The sequence below is a fragment of the Rhinopithecus roxellana genome, chromosome 9 (genome assembly GCF_007565055.1).
Source record: "Rhinopithecus roxellana isolate Shanxi Qingling chromosome 9, ASM756505v1, whole genome shotgun sequence".
NCBI lineage: Eukaryota > Metazoa > Chordata > Mammalia > Primates > Cercopithecidae > Rhinopithecus > Rhinopithecus roxellana.
Window position 1 is genome coordinate 35,038,626 of NC_044557.1, and position 26,195 is coordinate 35,064,820.

General features: G+C 36.1%; 1 protein-coding gene across 2 annotated transcripts in view; it reads left to right on the top strand.

The window, feature by feature from the left end:
* The window catches only part of NKAIN3 (sodium/potassium transporting ATPase interacting 3), a 751,074-nt gene that overhangs the window by 306,639 nt on the left and 418,240 nt on the right, over positions 1–26,195 (top strand). For both annotated transcript variants that reach the window (XM_010360367.1, XM_010360366.2), the window contains exon 2: positions 13,544–13,681. In XM_010360367.1, coding sequence (XP_010358669.1) covers positions 13,544–13,681 — 138 coding nt within the window. The remainder of the gene's footprint in view (positions 1–13,543; positions 13,682–26,195) is intronic.

Below are 26,195 nucleotides of genomic sequence, written 5' to 3' on the forward strand. Positions count from 1 at the left end.
AGTTTCCTTATTCCTGGCTTGAGCTATTTGTGGACTATAACTGCATTTTTAAAGTTGCTTTTGCATGGGAGTTAGAAGAAAGAGGAGTTAGGTTTTGGGACACTTTTTGGCAGAGAAAGGATACTTAGAATCTGAATCAAATGATGAAATCACACTCTTTGAGATCGAGGAATATCCTTGAGCAATATTGACAGATTATTCCCTTTTGTCTATTTTTTTGTAACATTCTTACCTAGAGCATTGTTGAGTTAGTATAAGAGAAGGAATGAGAGCATTCTCTAAATGTTTATGGCATGATTTATTTTGTATCTATATCAGTGTCTTTAGTGCTGCTTGAAAACAAGTATAAAAACCCTTCCCTTGGCAAGAACCTGTTAGTAAAATGTAAGATTATTTTTTAAATATGTACCACCAAAGGAAATATTTCAAAAGTTTACTTAATTATGAGAACCTCATTTCCCAGAGTTAAGCACCATAGCTTGAAACTCTTTATATTTAGTTAAGCTAACTGGGTTGATATAAGAGAAGCAGTGATTAAAATAATCTCTCACAGTGAATAACCCAAAAGTTATTTTTAGCAGGCTTTTAGGTTTCTTTACAGGATGTTTTGTACCCAATCCACAGCTATTGCAAGAATTATTCTAATTACATTTGGTTTAATGTACATTAAGAAAACAGTTGACTTCTCCATGCACACATTGACAGATGGGGAGGAGAGAGCTTCCAACCTAGTATCGAGCTCTGCAGGGAATTTCAAAACTCCTTGCTTTGAGGCACTTAAGTGCACAACCATCAGGCGAACCATACACACTAGGTTTTAATTTGCCTTAAATCAAAGGACAGAGAAATCCCACAATTGGACTGTGTAACCTGATGCTGTGTAAGACCTTCCACAGGGATTCAAACACATTAGCTTTAAAACGGTGATTTTCTTCCCCACTTTCAATGATTGTAAGAATATCCATCCAGCAAGTTTTCTTGGTCAGTGTGAAGACTTAAGCAAAATTGACCTACTTTGTTCTTCACTTCGCACAAATAATTGTCCTTTAGATACTAATTTTTAAAATATTAATACAAAGTCCCTCTTCTAAATCCTTTTGGCCACAGTTTGAGTTCACATCCACATCACCTGCTTATTGCAATAGCTTCTGTCTTGCTCCCTACCCTCAGCCAGAGTCCCACCCTCACCCCCACTACCTCCCCACTCTCATTACAGAGCAAGATCAAAACAGCTGCAAACCTGACATAGGTGTTTTTAAAGAATAATGCTGTTTATGAAACTTCTTTATGCAAGAAATAAATCCTTTAATGGTTTCCCAGTACCTACAAGGTAAATTCCAAAATCTTTAACCATGTACATCTTACTTCTCTTTTCCCCTTGTAAGGCACCTTCCACCATATGTGTTCTATACTGGAGTTATACAAACTCCAATTCTTGATCTGCCCATTTTTAGGTTGGAAAATCAATTTAGTAGGCCTGGGCTAGCATTGTATAATCAAATATAATAAAATAGAACAGAAAGACCAGGTTATGTCACACATAATAAAGTTAACCATTGCTTTTTGATGTTTTGTTTCAGTATGATGTGGTAGAAGATGTAAAATGTATTTCCTATTGTGGGTGGACACACACACACACACACACACACACACACAAAATCCCTTTTTAACACAGATAATTTGTGTTTGTTGGCTAAGATATTTAAAAAATTTAGAATAGCAATAATTTTTAAACAACCAATATTTCACCATTCAGAGGTAACTTAGATACATGGATTTAATATTGTATGTTTCCATACACGCAGCTGTACACATACATGATTTGTATGCATAGCTATACAAGTATTTCATACACTTGGAAAGATCTAAAATATTTGTTGATTCAATGAATAAATATAAATTTCATGTTATTAAGTAGAATCCCATTATACACACACAGGATTTTTTCATACATAAGGCATTGTGTATGTATTCACAATACATAAAGTATTGTGATCAGATTTTTATTTCAATACATCTTGGATATACCCTATCTTATGGGCATGTAAATTTTTTTGATGTATCAACATGTACTTTTATTATCCTATAATATCAGACTTTCAATTTCTAATCACTTCCATTATAAACATCATTTTTGTATCATTATATAAGACCAAACATGTCCATATGTATGTATGTACCAACATATATGTATGTATATATGTATACATAGGCATGTGTGTGTGTGTGTGTGTGTGTGTGGGAGAGCACCAGGCATAGATTTAAATGCCTTATACATATTAACTCATTTCATTACCAAAACAACAACTAAAGTTGCAATTATTTTTCTGATTATACAGAGGAGGAACCAAGGCACAGAGTTTAAGGATGTTGCTCAGGATCACATGTCAGTACAAATGGCAGAGCCAGGATTTGAAACCAAATGGTCTGGACCAAAAGTCTGAATATCTACCACTACATAATGTTGCCTCTACAACTTGTGCAATTAAGAAAAAGACTTGAAAGTGGATTTAAAGTTAGTGAAACTAAAATTGAATATAGATGCTACTTCACTTGTGTTGGGGTTATGTCCTGATAAACCCATTGTAAATTGAATATATTGAAAGTCAAAAACGCATTTAATACACCAAACCAAACCTACTCAGTGGTATAACTTATCCAAGCCTCCCTTAAATGTGCTCACACTAGACACTTAAATTACCCTACAATTGGGCAAAATAACCTAACACAAAGTTTATTTTATAATATAGTATTGAATATCTTGTAATGTATTGAATATCTATACAATAAATGAAAAACAATGGTTGTGTAGGTACTCAAAGTACACTTTCTGTGAATGCTTGTTGCTTTTGCACCACTGTAGAGTCAAAAAATCCCAAGTCAATCCATCATCCTTTTAAGGCAGAGGCTATCTCTGTTTTTTTTTTTTGTTTTTTTTCTGAGACGGAGTCTCGCTCTGTCGCCCAGGCTGGAGTGCAGTGGCCGGATCTCAGCTCACTGCAAGCTCCGCCTCCCGGGTTTACTATCTCTGTTTTTAAGGTGTTTATTTCAGAGGCACATGAGACATTGCATGGCTTATGGAAATGCTTTGTTCTAGCTTTAGCTTTAATTGTTCTGCCCCCACCCTTTTCTTCTGGAATACCTTTGCCCGTGCCTTGAGAATGGTGTTCAACAGCAGCCTCTTTGTAAAGGTGTCTTGAATATGTTTGTCTTGTCAGGCAGAGGTTAAACACCTTTATTCTGTGTTCCTTTGGCTCTTTGGACACCCATTTACTATAGCATATATAATATTTTATTATAATGATTTGCTCTATGCCTATCTTCTCCACCAGAGTAAGAACTAGCTCCTCCAACCAAGAATTCTGCCATTCACCTTCGTACTGCTAGTGCTTACCTAATAATTGTTAAATGGTGGTTGTTGAATAAATTAGTGAGTGAACAAAAGAAAGAAAAAAATTCATTAATGGCTTCATGTTTATAAAACTGAATCTAAAAGGAAATAATGAATTATATTCTAATGGTTGGAGCAGAAGTATTTTTTAAAATGTTTTGTGCTTGCATCGCAATCTTTCCACATTACATTAATCGTATACCTAAAACCTTTCTCTTCATCTAGTCATCTGTTAACATGCAGTTTTCATAATCCCTACCACCACAAAATATACCATACTCTGGACTCCAGAGACACCAGCTTCAACATTTTTTTTCAGTTGATTCATCTTTAAAGAGTCAGAGTATCTTGAATTTGATGAATGCCAGTACAGCTGTTTGAAAATAAAAATCGCTGCATAAGTGCTGAATGTTACTGTTGGTCATTAATTATCACTAATCATAGCTCAAATGATTTTTCTTATTATAGACATGAAAGTTATTTTTCTAGACAAGAAAAGAAACTTATACATAATATTTTAATCTCAAATGGGGTATTAGTAGTATATAGCATATATATACTCAAGGATATATACTGGAAATCTTTATCTTTTCCTTTCTATTATGCCTTGTGGATATAGCTGTATATGTACTTTTGTACAGTTAAGGCTACATTTCTTTACATCAAAATTCTTATACCTGTATTACAAAATTCAAATTACAATGTTGCTTCAATGAATTTTTCTGGAACGAAACCTTCCAGTGGATTCAGGATGGTGTGGGAGAAGTCCTGATCACCTCAGTAATGGGGTTGTTCCCAGAAGAAGTGGAACAGACAGTAACATTAGCTCAGATGTTGTTTTCTGGGGTTGGAAGAAGAAAAAGAGAGACTCAAGATTCTTCTTAGACTGGTCAGGGCCGGGCTGAGACGTGCATACATGCCCACTAGCAGACAGGGTACCATTAACGAGGGAACTCCGAATTGACAGAGTAAGAAGAAACGGCGTGGTAGGCAGAATATTGGTCCCAAAGATGTCCATGTCCCAATCACTGAAATGTGTTGATATTTTACTTTACATGGCAAAGAAAAATGCATGTCACAGATGGAATTAAGTATTTAGCTGTTCTTGAAATTAAAAGTTTTCCTAAATTATACAGAAGGACTCAATGTAATTATAAAGATCTTTATAGGTGGAAGAAGGAGACAGGTGAGAAGGAACAGAATAATGGTAGCATGAGGACTCAGCCTACTGTGACTGGCTTTGAAGATGGTGGAAGAGGGCCGCCCGCCAAGGGATGTGGGGAGCTTCTAGAAGCTGGAAAAGTTAAAAAAAGGAAGTTTCCCCTATGGACTCCAGAAGGAATGCAGCCCTTCTGATTCCTTGATTTTAGCCCATTGAGACCTGTTTCAGATTCTGGACTACAAAAGATAATAAAGTAATGTAATATTATAAAGTAAAAAGATTATAAAGTAACACAATAAAGTAATATAAGTTTTGGTAATTTGTTAGAGTACTGAAATAGCAACAGGAAACAAATACACTACTCTTTCTACTTATTGAATGTCATCTATGTTTTTGATGTGTATATCAAATTGAAGATTACTCTTACCTACTTTTGATAAATTGAAGGTTGACTAAGATAGCACAGCTAATAAGTTTCTGAAAAGTGCAAATTGCCTCTTATAAACGCTTGAGGAAGAAATTGCCCCACCTGGATATGGGTGGGATGGAGAAGAAAGAGGGCTAAATCACAAAACACAGCATCATGTGTCCTGTATTTTTTTCTACATTTTATTATAAAGTTTATTTCTGAATTTAACCTCATTAAACAGTGTGCATTTTGATTACATGATTTCAGAGTGGTATGGTCAGAGCATAAAGAGACTAGGTCCCAGCTCTGAGGTTAATTAGTTGATCATTCTGAGTATCTTCCTATATCCAGTAGGGATAGCATCAGATTAGATTAATAAATATAAAAAATTAAAGTGACAAATATTGTCGTATCCATAGTATTACTACTTTGTAGGCTTTAGAACATTTGTTTAATGTATTGGCCTCTTTCTGACATATTGAAAAATTTGAGAAATTGTTTTCACTCTGCCAGTTGATATGCTGAATCAGTGCACAAGGAAAACAAAAGACTTTCCTAAGTGAATGTGTGATACATAGATGTCCTTCACATGCACTTTTTCAGTTCATCAGCTTCCATAAATCTGTCTATTCGCAATGTAATATTCATTCCTCTTTTAATAGAAAACTTGCCTTAAGATGTGATCCACAGTTCCTTATCTCTTAAAGTAAAATAGACTTGCCGCATAACATGTAACTGTTTTCTGAGATCCCATATTGTTTACCTGGCAAAGTAGTTTACATCTTTATTATTGAATTTTAAGGATAGGAAATCCCCATTTCACTTCTTGAGATATAGGGACTAAAAAGTATATAAACAGAATTCAAGTAGCCTTTTCAAATGTTCTGGAGACAATTCTTTCACTTAGTTCGAGGAACATCCTAGACAATCACACTTGACATTAAGGAAAGTACTCTTTCTCTGAGCATGTGCAGTTCCACCTCTTCTAGCTACCTAAGCACTAATGACCATTCAGGCCACTCAAAGTGAACTGTCTTTTACTGTCATTCCACTTGAATATTTCCCCTGTTTACTAAAGGTAGACATAATGAAAAAGATTAAAACAGGGTCACACATATTGGCAGAATCATAAGAAAGCATTTGATCAAACCATAGTTTCACAAAATAAATTAAAGTGTATTGTGTGACTGCTACTCTCTTGTGTGTCTGCTACTTTCTTGTGTGTAATCTGTAGCCTAGGAATTCATGTGATAAATATTTCATAAACATGAAGAATCAACTCTTTCCTTAAAGTGCGATTTAAAAGCGCTAAATATCATTCTTATTAGCTAAATTGGTGTTTCCTAGGCCATTTCAAATAAATCTTGGGTTATTGAAGCAGGCTTTATTTATTTATTTTTTTCAGACAGTCTCACTCTACTGCCCAGGCTGGAGTACAGTGTTGCAGTCTCGACTCACTGCAACCTCTGCCTCCCAGGTTTAAGTGATTCTCCTGCCTCAGCCTCCCAAGTAGCTGGGACTACAGGAACGAGCCGCCATGCCTGGCTAATTTTTGTATTTTTAGTAGACAAGGGGTTTCACCATGATGGCCAGTCATGAGGTTGGTTGCCATAGTCTTGGACAGCTCTACCTCTGTGGCTTTGCAGGGTACATCCTCTCTCCCAGCTGCTTTCATGGACTGCTGTTGAGTGTCTGCAACTTTTCCAGGCACACAGTGAAAGCTGTCGGTGGATCTACCATTCTGGGGTCTGGAGGATGGTGACCCTCTTCTCACAACTCCATTAGGTAGCACCCCAGTGGGGACTCTTCATGGGAGCTCTAACCCCACATTTCCCTTCCACACTGCCCTAGCAGAGAATCTCCATGAAGGCCCCGGCCCTGCAGCAAATTTCTATTGGGCATTCAGGCATTTCCATAAATCTTCTGAAATCCAGACAGAGGTTCCCAAACCCCAATTCTTAGACTTCTGTGCATCCGCAGGCTCAACACCACATGGAAGCTGTCAAGTCTTGGGTTTTGCACCCTGTAAAGTCTTGTCTCGAGCTATATGTTGGCTCCTTTCACCACAGCTGGAACATCTGGGACATAGGGCACCAAATGCCTAGACTGCACACAGCATAGGAACCCTGGACCAGCCCATGAAACCACTTTTTCCTCTTAGGCCTCTGGGTCTGTGATTGGAAGGCTGCCATGAAGACCTCTGATATGCCCTGGAGACATTTTCCCCATTGTCTTGAGGATTAACATTGGCCCCTTTGTTACTTATGCAAATTTATGCAGCTAGTTTGAATTTCACCTCAGAAAATGGGATTTTCTTTTCTCTCACCTTGTCAGGCTGCAGATTTTCCAAACTTCTATGCTCTATTTCCCTTTCAAAACTGAATGCCTTTAACAGCACCCAAGTCACCTCTTGAATGCTTTGCTGCTTAGAAATTTCTTCCACCAGATACCCTAAATCTTCTCTCTCAAGTTCAAAGGGAAAAAATGCTGCCAGTCTCTTTGCTTAAACATAACAGGAGTCACCTTTGTCCCAGTTCCCAAAAAGTTCCACATCTCCTTCTGAGACCACCTTAGCCTGGACCTTGTTGTTCATATCACTATCAGTAATTTTGTCAAAGCCATTCAACAAGTCTCTAGGAAATTCCAAACTTTCCCACATCTTTCTGTCTTCTTTTGAGCACTCCAAACTGTTCCAACCTTTGCCTCTTACCTAGTTTCAAAGTCACTTCCACATTTTGGAGTATATTTTCAGCAACGCCTCACTCTACTGGTAGTAATTTACTGTATTAGTCGGTTTTCACACTGCTGATAAAGACACACCTGAGACTGGGCAATTTACAAAGGTAAGAGATTTATTGGATTTCTAGTTCCCCATGGCTGGGGAGGCCTCACAATCATGACAGAAGGTGAATGGCACATTTCATTTGGTGGCAGACAAGAGAAGAGAGTTTGTGTAGAGAGACTCCCCTTTTTAAAACCATCAGATCTCGTGAGACTTATTCACTATCATGAGAAAAGCACAGGAAAGACCTGTACCCATGATTCAGTTATCTCCCACTGGGTTCCTCTGACAACATGGGAGTATGGGAGCTACGAGATTAGATTTGGGTATGGACACAGAGTCAAAACATATCAATGTATCAATAAGAAACATTGTATTTTAAAGGCACTCCTATTTGTCTCTATATCCATTGCTTGAGCATGAAATAAGCAAGCAGGGACATTTCTTGCGTTACTGGGAGTATAGATGGTTAATGTGGGGCATGGCTAATGATTCATAGACTTGCAGGAAATGTTATTTTCACCTTGGAGCCTCATAAGAAAACACTTGACCCTGCAGGAAGAATTTTAAAACACGCCTTTTCCTCCTTGCCATGACATACAAAATATAGACACATAGCATTCAGACTATCCCAATCTCTCCTAGATATACTTTATATGGTCAAATAGCACTAATATTTTGTTCAGTAACCACACTGAAGAGTTTCAAGTTGTTTACAATTTGATTCTTAAAGGTACAATCTAAGACAACAGTTATACTGACTGTGGAATATTTTTCATGCAGCACCTATCATGAGCTGGGGTTTCATTCCTCAATTGCAGCTTCAATGTTTCCTGTGTTGTGCCACTCAACAAGGCTATTTCGATGGTTTCTTCAGATTTACGTAAAAATCATGCCCCATTTTAATTTTTTGGTATTTTTGAACTATGCTTTCCTTATGTATCTGATTTGGTTTCTTTTCCTTCTTACTTCCCTCCTCCACTCCTTCTTTCTTTCCTGCCTTCTTTTCTTCCTTTTTATTAAGATCCTGATTGCCTTTACTTTGTAACTTTTTAATAAAAGATATTTATTTTCATCCTATTCTTTATAGTATACAGATTCTTATCTACCTTTGCTTTCTTTTAGAAATAATTGCGTTGTTCTTTTTTTAATTATCTAAGATTTTCAAGTTTTATTTTATTTTGTTCATTCTCTTTAAGCTTTTAATTTTTAATTTTGTGGGTACATAGTAGGTGTATATACTTATGGGGCACATATGATTTTATGATAAAGGCTTGAAATGTGTGATAATCACATCAAGATAAATGGGGTATCTGTCATCTCAAGCATTCATTCTTGGTGTTACCAAAAATCTAATTATACTTTTTTGGCTATTCTAAAATGTACAATTAAATTATTTATAGAGTCACACTGTTGTATTATCAAATACTAGACCTTGTTCATACTTTCTTTTTTTTTTTTTTTTTTTTTTTGGTACTCATTAATCTCTCCACTTCCTCCAACCCCCACTACCCTTCTCAGCCTCTGGTAACTATCATTCCACTGTCTGTCTTCATGAGTTCAATTGTTTTTATGTTTAGATCCACAAGTAAGTGAGAACACGTGAAGTTTGTTTTTCTGCGCCTGGCTTATTTCACTTAACATAATGACCTCTAGTTCAATCCATGCTCTGGCAAATGTCAGGATACAAATGACAGGATCTTATTCTTTTTATGGTTAAATAGTACTCCATTGTGTATATGTGCCACATTTTCTTTATCCTTTCAACTGTTAATCAACAGACGTTGCTTCCAAATCTTGGCTATTGTGAATAGTGCTGCAATATACATGGAAGTACATAGATCACTTTGATATACTGATTTCCTTTCTTTTGGGTATAAACCTATAAGTGAGATTGTGGGATCATATGGTAGCACTATTTTTAGTTTTTTGAGTTTATTTTATTTAGTTTTTTTTTTTTAACAAAATTGGAGGAATCACATTACCTGACTTCAAATTATACTACAGAGCTATAATAACTGAAACAGCATAGCACTGGCATAAAAACAGACACATAGATTAATGGAACAGCATAGAGAACCCAGAAATAAATTCATATATCTAAAGTGAACTCATTTTTGGCAAAGATGCTAAAACCATAAATTGGGGAAAGGACAATCTTTTCAATAAATGGGTTTGGGGAAACTGAATATCCATATGCAGAAGAATGAAACCAGACTCCTATCTCTTGACATATTCAAAAATTAAATCAAAAGAGATTTAAGGCCTAAGTCTTAAGATCTCAAACTATAAAACTACTAGAAGAAAACACTGGGGAAACTCTCCAGGACATTGGACTGGGCAAAGATTTCTTTAGTAATATCCCACGAGCGCAAGCAACCAAACCAAAAATGGACAAATGGGATCACATCGAGTTAAAAAGCTTCTGTACAGCATAGCAAACAATCAACAAAGTGGAAGGACAACCCACAGAATGAGAAAAAAATTGCAAACTACCCATCTGACAAGGGGTTAATAATTCAGAATATATAAGGAACTCAAACATCTCATTAAAAAATCTAATTATCTGATCAAAACATGGGTAAATGATGCATTTTTCTTTAGGTCTGTTGATTTCACATTCTCTGGAGCATCTTACTGCCTTTATATTTTCTTTATTTCTCTACTTTTATTTAAACTCAAGTTTTGTAAAAGTCTCATTCATTCTCTTCACTTGGGCATCTCTGCATATATCCACTTTCAGTCCTCTACCCTTCTGCCCTCATCTGGACTGGTTGCTTTCTATTTATGCTACATTACAATTTAGTGACTTCCTTACACTTCTCTTCTGAATCACAATGAGTTTTTCTAGGTGCCATATTCAGTGGTGTGCAGGTAAGAGTTTAACATTGGTTCTCGAAACATACGTATAAACTAATTCTAATTTTCAGCATTTTCTGATTTTCATTTTGCAAATATTCCCATCATGACAGACATCAAGTTCCCAACTTGAGGTCACTGACCATAGAATGGGGAAGAGATGCCTCCTTCCCACCGCCCCCAACCAAGGACAGCATCTCCCCAACACCACAAATTAGAGCCATTTTAACAGAGATGCTTTTAAAGAACAGTCATCCATTTTCCAACTTAACAAAGCAACTTGGATATAATTTAATCTTATTTGGGGTCTCTGGGTCATTATTATAAACATGACAGTCAAGGGCAAAAAGTTGTGTCTCTAGAGATTATGACATTTAGACAGAAAATACTAGCCAGTAAACCAAATGGCTAAATAACCAAAATGCAAGTTAGATAGAATAATTAGGTAAAAAATACAATGGTATTTTGTTTATTTTTGAAGTCTTTGTTGTTGTTAGTTAACTTTTCAAATTTGTAATAATCAAATCTAGTTTTCACAGTTTGTATAGTTGTTACAGCTGCCCTTCTCCATATTCTCAATATGCTCCCTTCTCTGTTTTTCATGTCTTTTTATTTGTACTCTTATTTTTTCCCACCTCAATTCATTTTTTTTAAGTTCTCAGGGAATAAATATTAATAAATAGAGAGAGTGCCTTGAATATAAAATTCATATTTTCTCATAAGTGGCATTAATTTGGCTTCTCTTTCATTACCTGTGTTTTCTTTAATATCATAAAAGAGAATGCAATCCATGCATCTACTGACAGAAAAGAAAATGAGTTTTTCTCTTTGAAAGTTCACCTTAAAGGTTTTTGTTATGCACAACTGCTTTAAAATAGCGTTGTTTTTCAGAATGAATGGCCTGCAGCTGCTCTTCAGGGTTTAATTTTTTTTTTTTTTTTTTTTTTTTTAGTATTTAATTATGCTTGCACATTTAAAAAATACATATTTGTATCACTGCTGGGCCAATAAATAAAATTCTGCGTAGAAAGGTTCCCAGGAACTAATTTTTAAAGAAAGGTTTCTAGGGACTAATTAGAGTCACAAGCAGAGATAAGCAGGAGGTAAAAAACACTGTGCTGCTGCTTCTTTCCTTACTCTGATATTTTGCGTTTTAGCCATTTCTGAACATTTATGGATTCAGGAGATGAATCCTGAATGCATCCTGAATCATATCACGCCATGATCAGGAAATACCCGTGAAATGAATGTGGATCTGGTGTGGTTTTCTTTAGGCATTCGCTCTCTTCTCTTTTCCTCCACAGGTTGCTGAAGGCAAATCTTGACCAAGGTAAATTCAGCTTACTGGATAGAGGACATTTCTTTATGTCCAAGAAAATTAAAGCTATTCAAGCATACGCCTGTCACATAACTAGAAAAATACCTAGGGTGCCAATTTCATTTCAAAGCTGCAGTTTCCAGTGCCATCAGTATGGTTAATCACTGGATCATTTTATTAGAATTACTATTTTATCAATACAAAACTAGAAAAATGTCTGAAATGTATAATGATTCGTGATCAAATACAGCAGGTGATATTGTAAAATTTTTCAATGTAGAATTAAAGAAATATTGTTTGAACATGATAATGGCATTTTTGGTATTCACTGGACCATATGAAATGCATCTGTTTCATCATAAATGGTTGTGTATATATTGACAAATTTTATAATTGTTTTAAAATGTCAAGATGTATGTAATGCAATTATAATAAGCTGTGGCATATCTAAAATTGTAATGATCTCATAATTTCTATTTGGTATTCTAAAAGAATGCTATCTAATCCAAGATGAATTTTCTTGTCGGTATATGATCTCAATAAAATGCGATTCAAAGGGTTTAACTCTAGTTTTAGATCAGAGTCTTGAGCCCAGAGTAAGTAAATGAGTAAGCTTCATTTTGAACAGGTAGTTAGTCATTATCAGCATTGGCAATCTAAGGAAAGGAAAAGAAAGAGAACAGATTTGGCTAATGTATATTTCACACAGGAAAGCGGGGATAGGCAGGAGTTTTTGTTTTTTGTTTGTTTTCCAAAATTATACTAGTTGTAGTGTCGCAAGCCCGGAGTTCTTTTTGATCCAATGATGTTATACTAAGCCAATCGTTTTATTAAAAATAATGATATGAAATAAGCCAATCACAGAAAGACAAACTTCACATGCTCTCATTTATTTGTGGGAGCAAAAATTTGAAACAAATGAACTCATGGAGATAGAGAGTAGAATGATGATTACCAGAGGCTGGGAAGGGGAGAAGAAGATAAAATGAGGATGGCTAATAAATGCAAAAATAGAGGTAGATAGAATGAATAATATCCAGTATTTGATAGTACAACGGGGTGATTATAGTCAACAATAATTTATCACATATTTTAAAACAATTAAAATAGTGGAATTGGAATGTTCCTAACAAAAAGAAAAGAGGAATATTTGAGGTGATGGATACTGTAATTACCCTGCTGTGATTATTACATATGTATGTCTATATTAAGACATCACATGTACCCCATAAATATATATACATATCATGTACCCCTAATAATTAAACATAACTTTTAATATAAAAATAAAAATGATGAACTTAAAACATTAAAAAATCTGTCTGGAATTTCTACTGTAGAAAATGATTTAAGAAGTGTATCTCTAACTCTCCAGATAGATTTAAAATCTATTTATACTTGAAGTTATAATGCTCAAAACTATCTTAGTATAGTTTCTGAGAGAAGATGCAGAAAACAGCACATGAAATAAGAATGAAAATTCTAATAATAATGGTGACAAAAAGTGCGATTAAAGTTGAATATGCAGATTCCTCCAGCCATGAGACAAAAGATTAAAATAACATGATGATGCTTGGATTAGATACTAATGAACTTTGTTTTTGTTGTTGTTGTTGTTGTAGATCTCAGCATTAGAGAGGCAGATCTTTGACTTCCTTGGTTTCCAGTGGGCTCCTATTCTTGGAAATTTTCTGCACATAATAGTTGTCATATTGGGTTTGTTTGGAACCATTCAGTACAGACCTCGATACATAATGGTGGTAAGTCTTATTTTTATCATTTCTCCTCATATAAACAATGCAACATTTCTATAAGAATATAAATAAAATATTTCTAAGTGGCCCCTTCTGATATAATGTGGCATTGCTTTTCTAGCCCTCAAATATTAAATTTTGCTCAGAAGTGATTATCTTTGGAAAATACAACGTAATGAATGTTGTACAGTGAGATCAAAGCCACATGCTCAAAAGTGTGTGATGACATGGTGTCCCTCACAGTGCAACTGAATTCAATTTTTACATAGAAATTCAAAATAGGCTTTGGATACAGTAGGAGGTCTGCTTATCGTCTTGGTTATAGAATAGTTAGATGCAATGTACATTAACTATCAGTGTATTAATTTATCAATTGACTAAAATGTCAATTTCACTGACATTTGTTGCTAACTCCAAAAAGCAAATCTGTCTAGCATAACTGTTTAATCACTGAAAACAAGAATATATTTTAATTTTAATTGATTTAGGACATTACAAGTGCGTGTATGAATGGGTATTTCATACACATCCCTAATGTATTTAATACTGGTTGGTATTGAATATATCTCCATTTGTCAAGATAAATTTGAAACAGATATCCAAAACATGGTCAGCACACACTCCATTATAGGACAGTTTAATGAGGTGTATGCCATGACCCACAGTCTAATGAAAGTTATTCACAGTAATTACTTGTCTTTTCTATAACATAAAAAGAGGGCATTAATGTAGGCTACACATGTGAGAAGGTTGTGAGAAATAATAAGCATATATAATTGTTGTAAATTGGAGTAACATACTATAAAATGTACATTGAGCCTGTGTAAATACACAGTGTTCAGTAGAATTACTGGGTACTTTCCTGGGATACACTGACATTGCCTCACTAGAAGAAGATCATAGACTTAAAAACATGCCATCTTTTCATTTTGACATAATCTAATTCTACCTGTGGAAAATAATAAAGTTATTATTTTTCTCTGTTAAATGCATCCATCCTCTATTTTGATTTTTAAACTTGTCTTTTTTATTTCTTTCACCATTTTGCAGATTTGTAGGTAGCTGAATAGACTGCATTCAAATGGCTTTGGGAGCATTTGATGGCTCTCAATTTGCTGCAGGGGCTAATCAATTTCTGCTTTACTTTCCTTCTCTCAGAGATAGCCTCAGCCAGGTATGGTGACTCACACCTGTAGTCCCAGCACTTTGGGAGGCTGAGGCAGGAGGATTGCTTGAGCTCAGGAGTTCAAGAGCAGCTGGGGTTTTTTAATAGAAATCTTGTGCTTACAAAAACTACAAAAAGTAGCCAGACATTGGGGCGCCTGTCATCCCAGCTACTCAGGGGGCTGAGGCAGGAGGATCACTTGAACCCAGGAGATCAAGACTGCAGTGAGACATGATCATGGCACTCCACTCCAGTCTGGGCAACAGAGAGAAACCCTGTCTCAAAAAAATAAAATAAAATAAAATAGTAAATAAAGATAGCCTCTGCTAAGTAACTGCACGATCTCCTAGAAGGGGGTTTCATGGAGTTGGACTTGCGGCCTAAGATGTTTTCATATCATGCATAATCAAGCTATTATTGAATTCTAAATGTGTTCTAGTTTGTTACTATGAATACAGAGCAATTTTACTCATTACAGACTTTTTGTTTTATGATGTTGTTGTTCTGCTGAGAAACAAAATACCTTGTGGCTTTGAAACCATAGGTGGCTTCCAGAGAATGAAGCTGTAGGTAAACGCCAGTAACATCTAGTCCTGTTGATTTTACCCTCTAAATGTTAACTCTATGCACTATTCACATAACTGCTGCCTTGGTTGAGGCTTATGTTTTCTCTCTTCTACGGGTGGACTTTGCCTCATATTTTCCACCTTTCTCTCCTCCAATTTGCTCTTTGTGCTTTTCTTAAATTACTGGCTTAAAACCGCCACTGGGTCCTTAACTGGATAAGATCTAAGAATATTCTTGCCTGATGTACTTGACCAAACTCATGTCTAACAATTCTTCCTTCTTTTCTTCCTTTGTCCCCCCACCTCCCTCCCTCCATCTCTCCCTCCCTCCCTCCCTTCTTTCCTTCCTCCTTCCCTCCCTCCCTTTTCTCCCACCCATCTTCCCTCCCTTCCATCCTTCCTCCCTTCCTCCCTTCTTTCCTTCCTTCCCTCTTTCCTTTTATCCTTCCTCCCTCCCACCCATCCTCACTTCCTCCTTTCCTCCCTTCTTTCCTCCCTCCCTCCTTCTCTCCCTCTCTCCTTCCTTCCTTCCTTCCTTCCTTCCTTCCTTCCTTCCTTCCTTCCTTCCTTCTTTCTGCCCTTCCTTCTTCCCTTCCTCTCCCCATCCTCTTCTTTTACTCAATTCTTTCTTTTCTAACTTTCTTTCTCCATTTTTTTCATTCACTTATTAATTCAAAAGATATTTATTGAGCTTCTACCCTGTGTTTGGCATTGTGTTAGGTGTGGACTGTACTGGTGAGTAAAACCAGACAGACATATCCTCTGTCCTCCTGGGTGCTTACCTTATAGTGCAGTGAAGAGAGGTGTGCCTTTATCAAACAATTATCCACATAAATGTTAAATTGCAACACATATGAAGGAGCACACTATGCCATGAGATGTCTAATGGGGTATTGTCTGCAGCAGGGCAGTGGAGTTAGGCACCCTGCAGTGAGCTGAGAACTGAGGTCTGCAGTGCAAGTATGAGAGTGAGTCCACAAAGGAAGAAGGGAGTGAAGGGGGGTCTGGGCCCGAGGCACCACAGGGCCCATAGAAGGGGGACTATCACAGCAGTTCTGATTTATTCATTAAGCATTTATTGAGGACCTATACTGTGCTAAGTTTGGAAAAATAGGAAAGAATTCAAATGTCAGAGGCCCTGCTCTGCAGGCACTAACCATGTAAGGAGTGAGGAGGTGCAGGTTCTGGGACTCTCTAGAAGTGAATAAAAGGCAGTGGAGAGGAATGAGACCAGCAGTGGGGCAAGGCCTGGGGGAGGGCCTGAGCCAGGTGTGGAGACCCAGGAGGGCTGAGAGTCTGCACACCTCAGTGTCATGGGCCTCCTGCTGCACCTGCCTCACCAGCCCGTGCTCTGGTAGCCTTGCCTGGTGTTTGTGTCCCAGTCTAGCAATATTTCCTCAGTCTCTCATGGATACCTTCTTCCATACACATTAATGGTGAATCACTCTCTGCTCCTTCACCTCTAGTGTGTCTTGAGTATGTTTTATAATTTGTTCATGTTTGTGTCTTCTAGGCAAAATGTTCTTTGAGAGCATAGAACATAATTAGTGCTCAGTACATATTTATTGATTATTTTTCGTATCTAGTGCCCTACTAGTTCACAGAGTCCACCCACGATGAAACTACTGTCACTTCTCTGTTGGTACTTTTTCCTTTGCTTCCCTCTCTCCCTCCTCCCTCCTGTGTGTAGAGGAAGGCAGTTTTAGGTCTTTCAGAACTGTCAAAGAAAAGCATCAACAAGACCAATGATCCACGTTTTTCCTCATTTGATGGTTTCTTTTTATGGGTTATGCCAACCAAGTCTCTCTCATTTTATTTGCTATCTTATTCAGGATCCTCTCTCAGGAAGGGGAGAGAAAGAAAGCAATAAATTGGTGTGAAAGCCCACCACACCACGTATGTCATTAGGTTTCAATCTCACAAATATCCTACAGGGCATGTATTAGCTTCTCTGATTTCCCAGAGGAGAAAAGAGGTCAGAAAGGTTGAGTGACTAGCCCAAGGAGCATAGGTGGTAGTGGACAGCAGAATTGGATGTGTACTGGCCTGTGATTGTTAGGTTCAAGAAGCTCCTGTATCATGATCTGTGCTTTGCTTTCACTGGCAGATTCCAGATGATAATGTTACCATTGTCAGTATAAGTTGTGATATAGGAAATAGTCTTGGCCTACCTCCCAGTCAGATATCATTACCTTTATGAAAGATTACCTCTTATTCTAATATGGGTATAAATTATCTATTTGATAAAAGTACCTAAGGAATCATTAATCTATGAGTATGGGAAATCTATTTACAAAAAAAAAAAAAAAATGCCTTTTATAAAAAGAGCATGTTGTTATTTGGGAAGTTTTTTTTTTTGTTTTGTTTTGTTTTGTTTTGTTTTGTTTTTTAATTCATTCTTGAGTTGTTGTCACAAATGCTTTGGTTTGAAGCCACAACAGGTGGCCTGGAATTAATTCTGATATCCAAAAAACTGAAAATGAAGGTGACATATGTACCATTGGAGGCAGCAGCTTTTCAATGGCAGTGAGACGAGTCCTGGAGCAGAAATCCATACTGACTTTCACAGTGAGGGGAAAGAGCTTTTTCATTGCAAGAGATTTTCCCTCAAAATTGCTTCTTCTATGTATAGTATTGGCTTCCTTTATTGGCCAAACCACCACACAGATAGGTCAACTAAATTTAATCCGTTTCAAAATAAGAAACACTTTGGAGCACCAGGTATATGCTAAGTGCTCACGCAGAGATTAATAAAATATGTATGTTCACTGCAACAATTAAATAGAGCTCTAGTTTTACAAAAACACAGATAATTTACTGCCATTTTGGACAAGAGACAGGGTTCATCACAGTTGAGTTTAAGTAACTGATCACCTTTATGAAACTGCTTTGGGTAAAGGACCATGAGTCTCAAGCTCTCCAATGACTAGTTTTTCCAAACTCTTAGAGTCTAAATCAAAGCTTATGAAAATTGTTTCTTTATCTACTTCTCCAGCACCTCCTGCATTACCCATTTGCCTGCCTCATGCCAGTCATGCTGAATGATTTGTATTTTCCAAAGACCACATGCTGCTCTTGCCTCTTCAGTTTGCACATCCTGCTCTTCTGCCTGGAATGCCTTAATCTCTCTATCCTCTTGGAAAACTCTTAATAATCCTCAATTAAATAGTCACCTTTTACAGGTCTTGCCTGACCATTGAATGCGAGGGAAAGTGCCTCTTCCCTTCTGCTGCTGTAAATCCTGGTAATTTTCTATCCCAGCACCCTGCCCGGCTGTCATCATTGCTTCCCTCCCTGTCTTGCCCCATTCAGCAATGACTCCTGAAAGGCAGAACTGTGCCCATCTATTGCTGTATTCTAGGCCTATTCCTTTGTTCTAGGCCTATTCCTGTATGTACAGACCATTAGATATGCTTAATACTTGACTGAGCAAACAATAAATGAATCAAAGATTATTGGATGAAAGGATTTTACAAGATGGAATGGACAGGGATTTTTTTTTTTTTTTTTTTTTTAATCTCAGAACATGTCAACAATGCACTGCCTTGCTTGTCTCAGCCTGAATTTGGCTGAGGGAATTATATGATAAAATAATATGTGCTGTGCTACCTGCACCTACCAATAGCTGACTTACTCCTCAAGACTTATTTTTTTTCCAAGAAATGTAATGTTGCGAGCTCCTGCCACTACAATTGAGGAGGCCTCTCGGCAAAGACTATTAGACAAACCTCCCCAAATTGCAGAATCAAAGAGCAATAATTCCCTTCCAGATAGCATCACACTATTAAGGTACAATTTACTACTTCTGTATTTATTTTTAGAATACAAAAACAACTTTGCCACATAGTATTCCTTTGCTCATGAAAGTTTATTTTGGCTAAGGTGCAAGGTGGAACATGTACATTAGGGCAGCCATTCCCAACTTTTGACACCAGGGACTCATTTCATGGAAGATAGTTTTTCCAGAGGTTGGGTAGGATGGTTTTGGGATGAAAATGTTCCATCTCAGATCATCAGGCATTAGTTTGATTCTCATAAGTAGCCACAGCCCAGATCCCTCACGTGAGTAGTTCACAATAGGGCTTGTGTTCCTATGAGAATCTAATGCCACACTGATCTGACAGGAGGCAGAGCTCAGGCAGTACTGGTCTGTGGCCTGGAGATTGGGTACCCCTGCTTTAGAGGAATATCATGTTCAGTCTTGGGTTCTGAAAGGACCTTATGTGCTTCTTTGGCTATAGACAGTATCAAGCAGTGAAATCATATTTACCCATCACAAGATATTGTTGTAAAATCAATTATTTCCTATCTGTTTACTCCTCGGTCAAATATATTTTATTTTACTTGTAAATTTTAAAATAAGATTTTTGGCCTAGAATTACTTAAATCTTTGTTATTTCATGGGTGATAATTTAATCCAGCAGGTTTTAACTCACATGCAGATGAATTAGCAAATTTGTTTAACATTTTTTGAAATAAGATTAACCTTGAAATTAAAATTAGCTCAAAACTGCCTTTAAAAATTTTTAAAGGGTCAAGTAAATTTGAAAAGTCCACAATTTAGTTATCTGGACTTTTATGCAAATATTTATGTGCAAAGAACAACTCATTTTAATCTCACTTGTTATATAGCAAAATTCTTCTGCTATGTCAGCATAAATCCCATTTCAGAGTCACTACTCAACATGAAGTTGAGTGTTAGGTTTTGATTCGATTGGTAAACGTCAAATCTAAATTCTCTTCACCAATTATTGGCTGTGAAGACTTGAGACATTTATTTGCTTTCTTTTTGTCATAGTTACCTCATTTGAAAAACCTGACCCATAAATCATTTTAAATAATTATATAATGTATGTGACTTGCTTACTATAGCCTAACACAGGGTAGATGTTTGACAAATGTTTGAGATGTTCCTATGTCTTTTTCCCCCTTTACTCTACTAAAAAATGTTACAATGACTGAGCAAGAAACTTACTCTACATTTTTATTATAAGTCTGGCACATTGTATGTAATACAGCAAATTGATTTGTATATGAAAGAATGAATGAATGACCTTTCTCGTAATTAGAAAATAAGCAAGCTCAGAAAGTAAAAATAATTCATATTATAAACGAATTGCTTGATGGGGAAGAAATAGGCTGGAAGATGTCCAAAGTTTATTTCCATTAAAAAGTGCTGAAATATCCTTACAAAACTAGGATACATTTAGGAAGTCACATAGAATGCATAAACATTCCTTTTTCATTATTATAGGTCTTGTCTATGTGGATTTGGATTTAAAATATATATACTAAACATAAGCAAAGTAGAAGAGAGATGGAGAGATTATGCAGTGATTTTTTCTTATATTGAAAAGCTTTCTTTACTACAAGTATATTTAATATACCTAAATACATGATATAAGCCTACTTTATAATAACCCAAGTGTATTTGTTTTCAAATGGAGAGTCTTATTTTTTAAGTTATTGCTTCAGTTGAATTATAAATAAAATAACCCACTTCAAAAAGAAGATAGGGAAGGTAGGCAGTCTCTTTGGCCACTGGTTATCCCAATACTTCCTGCCTAACTAAATTTCTATAGCCATATTTGTATCTCCAGCTATCTCTTTTCTTTTATACCCATGATCAGATTTGTGTCTCCAGTACACAGTAAGGTATAATTTATACCTTATAACAATTCAAAAATCAAAAATATATGTCTTCTTTGTTCTCAGCAAAGAAACACAAATTGATTAGAAGAAACTTGTAATGTAAATGTATTAGAAGATATTACACAATATTGCTAACAAACAATACAAGAATTCCATATTATGCATGTCACACTAATTGTAAAATACTAAAGATACTGTCATTCTAAAATAAATTGCCAATTATAGAACATATATGAATAAAAATTTGAGATAAAATGGTAATTTGGTGAATTGGTCATTTGACAAATTGCTTAATTTGGTGACTGATTATCTTGCCATGAATCTATCATCCTTTTACTAAAATCTTTTAAAACAAAACCTACCCTGTATGCATAAGCATCCCAGATAATCAGGTGTCAAATCCTAACTCTGACACTAAATAGGTGATTAAATGATTATCCCTCTACCTCGGTTTTAGTGTGATGATTGAATGACATGATCTAGGCAAAGCACTTACCATAGTAGCAGGAACACAGAAAGCACCAGGATAATAACCCCTTTATTGTCAAAAACGTAGGAACTGACAGTTGAGGTTTACATAGCCTGGTAATTTTGCCTCTGCCGGTTCAGAAGTAGCATCAAGATCATCAAGATTACAACTTGTGGGAGATACTGAATACACTCCAATCACCAAGTCTGTGCCATGATCTTTAAATAGATGTGTTTTATTATGCATTTGTCATAACTATGAATTGATTCACTAAAAAATACCAGTGCATTTAGGAATTAGTCCTAATCATTAAGTCATATCATATGATTTTGTAATTAATTTAGTTTATTGCCTTACTTTAATATTGTTTTATTTTATGTTCTTTTCCTAACCTTTTTCAATGGCTTTTTTTCTCATGACTTAGAGGTTAGCATTGCTCCCCCATTTTGATATACTTATAACTAGATTTATTTAGAATGAAAGATATCAGACACTAGATGCCATCTTGCTAGCAAGAGCTTCAAAACTTATTGAAAGTTCAAACTTTACCAAGTCCACTTGTACTAGAAGACCTTATGAACAGAATATATTACAGCATCAGCAATATCTGCATGTACCAAAAATCTCACTATATATTTTTACTTATCTTAACTTTTTTTTTTTCATTTGCCTAATTCTCACTTCAACTTACCACTCAACCAGCTGCAGGAACTCGACTTTCTGAGTGTGTGCAGCCGTTAACCTAAAACTAGGCAGCCAAGACCTACAAGTCATCGAGCTGTTTTCCAGCTAAGTGAAGTCAGCTGAAATTAAGTGCTTTTTTTTTTTTTTTATTATACTTTAAGTTCTAGGGTACATGTGCACAACGTGCAGGTTTGTTACATATGTATACATGTGCCATGTTGGTGTGCTGCACCCATTAACTCGTCGTTTATATTAGGTATATCTCCTAATGCTATCGCTCCCCCCCCCTACCCTCAATAGGACCCAGTGTGTGATGTTCCCCTTCCTGTGTCCAAGTGATCTCATTGTTCAATTCCCACCTATGAGTGAGAACATGCAGTATTTGGTTTTCTGTTCTTGTGATAGTTTGCTGAGAATGATGGTTTCCAGCTGCATCCATGTCCCTACAAGGGACACGAACTCATCCTTTTTATGGCTGCATAGTATTCCATGGTGTATATGTGCCACATTTTCTTCATCAAATCTGTCACTGATGGACATTTGGGTTGATTCCAAGTCTTTGCTATTGTGAATAGTGCCACAATAAACATATGTGTGCATGTGTCTTTAGAGCAGCATGACATATAATCCTTTGGGTATATCCCCAGGAATGGAATGGCTGGGTCAAATGGTATTTCTAGTTCTAGATCCTTGAGGAATCGCCACACTGTTTTCCACAATGGTTGAATTAGTTTACAGTCCCACCAACAGTGTAAAAGTGTTCCTATTTCTCCACATCCTCTCCAGCACCTGTTGTTTCCTGATTTTTTAATGATTGCCATTCTACCTGGTGTGAGATGGTATCTCATTGTGGTTTTGATTTGCATTTCTCTGATGGCCAGTGATGATGAGCATTTTTTCATGTGTCTGTTGACTGTATGAATGTCTTCTTTTGAGAAGTGTCTGTTTATATCCTTTGCCCACTTTTTGATGGGGTTGTTTGTTTTTTTCTTGTAAATTTGATTGAGTTTTTTATAGGTTCTGGATATTAGCCCTTTGTCAGATGAGTAGATTGCAAAAATTTTCTCCCATTCTGTAGGTTGCCTATTCACTCTGATGGTAGTTTCTTTTGCTGTGCAGAAGCTCTTTAGTTTAATGAGATCCCGTTTGTCAATTTTGGCTTTTGCTGCCGTTGCTTTTGGTGTTCTAGACATGAAGTCCTTGCCCGTGCCTATATCCTGAATGGTATTACCTAGGTTTTCTTCTAGAGTTTTTATGGTATTAGGTCTAACATTTAAGTCTCTAATCCATCTTGAATTAATTTTCGTATAAGGAGTAAGGAAAGGATCCAGTTTCAGCTTTCTACTTATGGCTAGCCAATTTTCCCAGCACCATTTATTAAGTAGGGAATCCTTTCCCCATTTCTTGTTTTTGTCAGGTTTGTCAAAGATCAGATGGCTGTAGATGTGTGGTATTATTTCAGAGGGCTCTGTTCTGTTCCATTGGTCTATATCTCTGTTTTGGTACCAGTACTATGCTGTTTTGGTTATTGTAGCCTTGAAGTATAGTTTGAAGTCAGGTAACGTGATGCCCCCAGCTTTGTTCTTTTGGCTTAGGATTGTCTTGGCAATGCAAGGTCTTTTTTGGTTCCATATGAACTTTAAAGTCGTTTTTTCCAATTCTGTGAAAAAAGTCATTGGTAGCTTACTGGGGATGGCATTGAATCTATAAATTACCATGGGCAGTATGGCCATTTTCAAAATATTGATTCTTCCTGTCCATGAGCATGGTATGTTCTTCCATTTGTTTGTGTCCTCTTATTTCACTGAGCAGTGGTTTGTAGTTATCCTTGAAGAGGTCCTTTACATCCCTTGTAAGCTGGATTCCTAGGTATTTTATTCTCTTTGAAGCTATTGTGAATGGGAGTTCATTCATTATTTGGCTCTCTATTTGTCTGTTACTGGTGTATAAGAATATTTGTGATTTTTGCACCTTGATTTTGTATCCTGAGACTTTGCTGAAGTTGCTTATCAGCTTAAGGAGATTTTGGGCTGAGACAATGGGGTTTTCTAAATATACAATCATGTCATCTGCAAACAGGGACAATTTGACTTCTTCTTTTCCTAACTGAATACCCTTTATTTCTTTCTCTTGCCTGATTGCCCTAGCCAGAACTTCCAACACTATGTTGAATAGGAGTGGTGAGAGAGGGCATCCCTGTCTTGTGCCAGTTTTCAAAGGGATTGCTTCCAGTTTTTGCCCATTCAATATGATATTGGCTGTGGGTTTGTCATAAATAGCTCATATTATTTTGAGATACGTTCCATCAATACCGAATTTATTTAGAGATTTTAGCATGAAGGGCTGTTGAATTTTGTCAAAAGCCTTTTCTGCATCTATTGAAATAATCATGTGGTTTTTGTCTTTGGTTCTGTTTATATGCTGGATTATGTTTATTGATTTGCATATGTTGAGCCAGCCTTGCACCCCAGGGATGAAGCCCACTTGATCATGGTGGATAAGCTTTTTGATGTGCTGCTAGATTCGGTTTCCCAGTATTTTATTGAAGATTTTTGCATCAATGTTCATCAGGGATATTGGTCTAAAATTCTCTTTTTTTGTTGTATCTCTGTCAGGTTTTGGTATCAGGATGACGTTGGCCTCGTAAAATGAGTTAGGGAGGATTCCCTCTTTTTCTATTGATTGGAATAGTTTCAGAAGGAACGGTACAAACTCCTCCTTGTACCTCTGGTAGAATTCGGCTGTGAATCCGTCTGGTCATGAACTTTTTTTGGTTGGTAGGCTATTAATTAATGCCTCAATTTCAGAGCCTGCTATTGGTCTATTCAGAGATTCAACTTCTTCCTGGTTTAGTCTTGGGACCATGGAAGTGTCCAAGAAATTATCCATTTCTTCTAGGTTTTCTTGTTTATTTGCACAGAGGTGTTTATAGTATTCTCTGATGGTAGTTTGTATTTCTGTGGGGTCAGTGGTGATATCCCCTTTATCATTTTTTAATTTTAACTTTTTAATATGTTTTCCAACTAAATTTCCAGTGATTTTGGAGCTTTAACTCATTATTGTAATTGTATTATTCTTAAAAATGAAAGCAAACCTCCTTTCAGAAAAACAAATGTATGATGGAACATTAAATGTAACCAATTATAGGACTGCACTGCTACATGAGATTATTTTTAAAATTCATAAATGACAGAATACAAAATATAAATAGAATTTCATAAATAGTTAAAAGCATCTGATAAAGTTTCTGTTAGTAACATAGTTATATTATACACAGTCTAAATTTTATAATTCTATTATTTGACACAGCATAGAATAAGCTAAAGAAATGATTTCAATATTTAATTTGAAAACAATATGCAATGATTGTAATCACTGATAGAGAATGATAATTCAATTAATAAGTCTACTTACGACATGAAGAATTCATGCATTTTTGTGATAAAAGAAAATGAATAGGCAAACTGTTGTATTTGATATGGTATTTGTATTCTACAGTAAGTACTATCCTCAGTCATCCTAGCTAGCCTGTATGTCAGTTTTCTGCACCTCAATTTCTTTGTCTGCATAAGAAAGTGACTGGATGAGGGGAGCCCTAGTCCAATCATCTATTCTCCATTGATGAGTCTCTCAATCTAGGGCTACCTTAATTAAGACCGACTAATACTCTGGGAGAAGGTATTTCCTAATGCATAATATCTTAATAAAATAAATTAATCAGTAAGACCAGTAGGTTTAAAATTTGTTGGATGGATATGATTGGAAGATATGGAAATCTGTTGTTCATTTCCTCATTCTTAATCATATTTATTAATTTCTCTGCTTTAAAATATTTTATATGATTATATTTTTATTACATGATCAATCAGAGGCACATATTCTACTCTTAATAAAACAGTCCAACAAATGAAAGTTTGTTAATTTTGTAGTCCATGCATGTTTTTTTCAAACATGGTCTTCTTTCAGTCCTAGGTTTCAATAAAT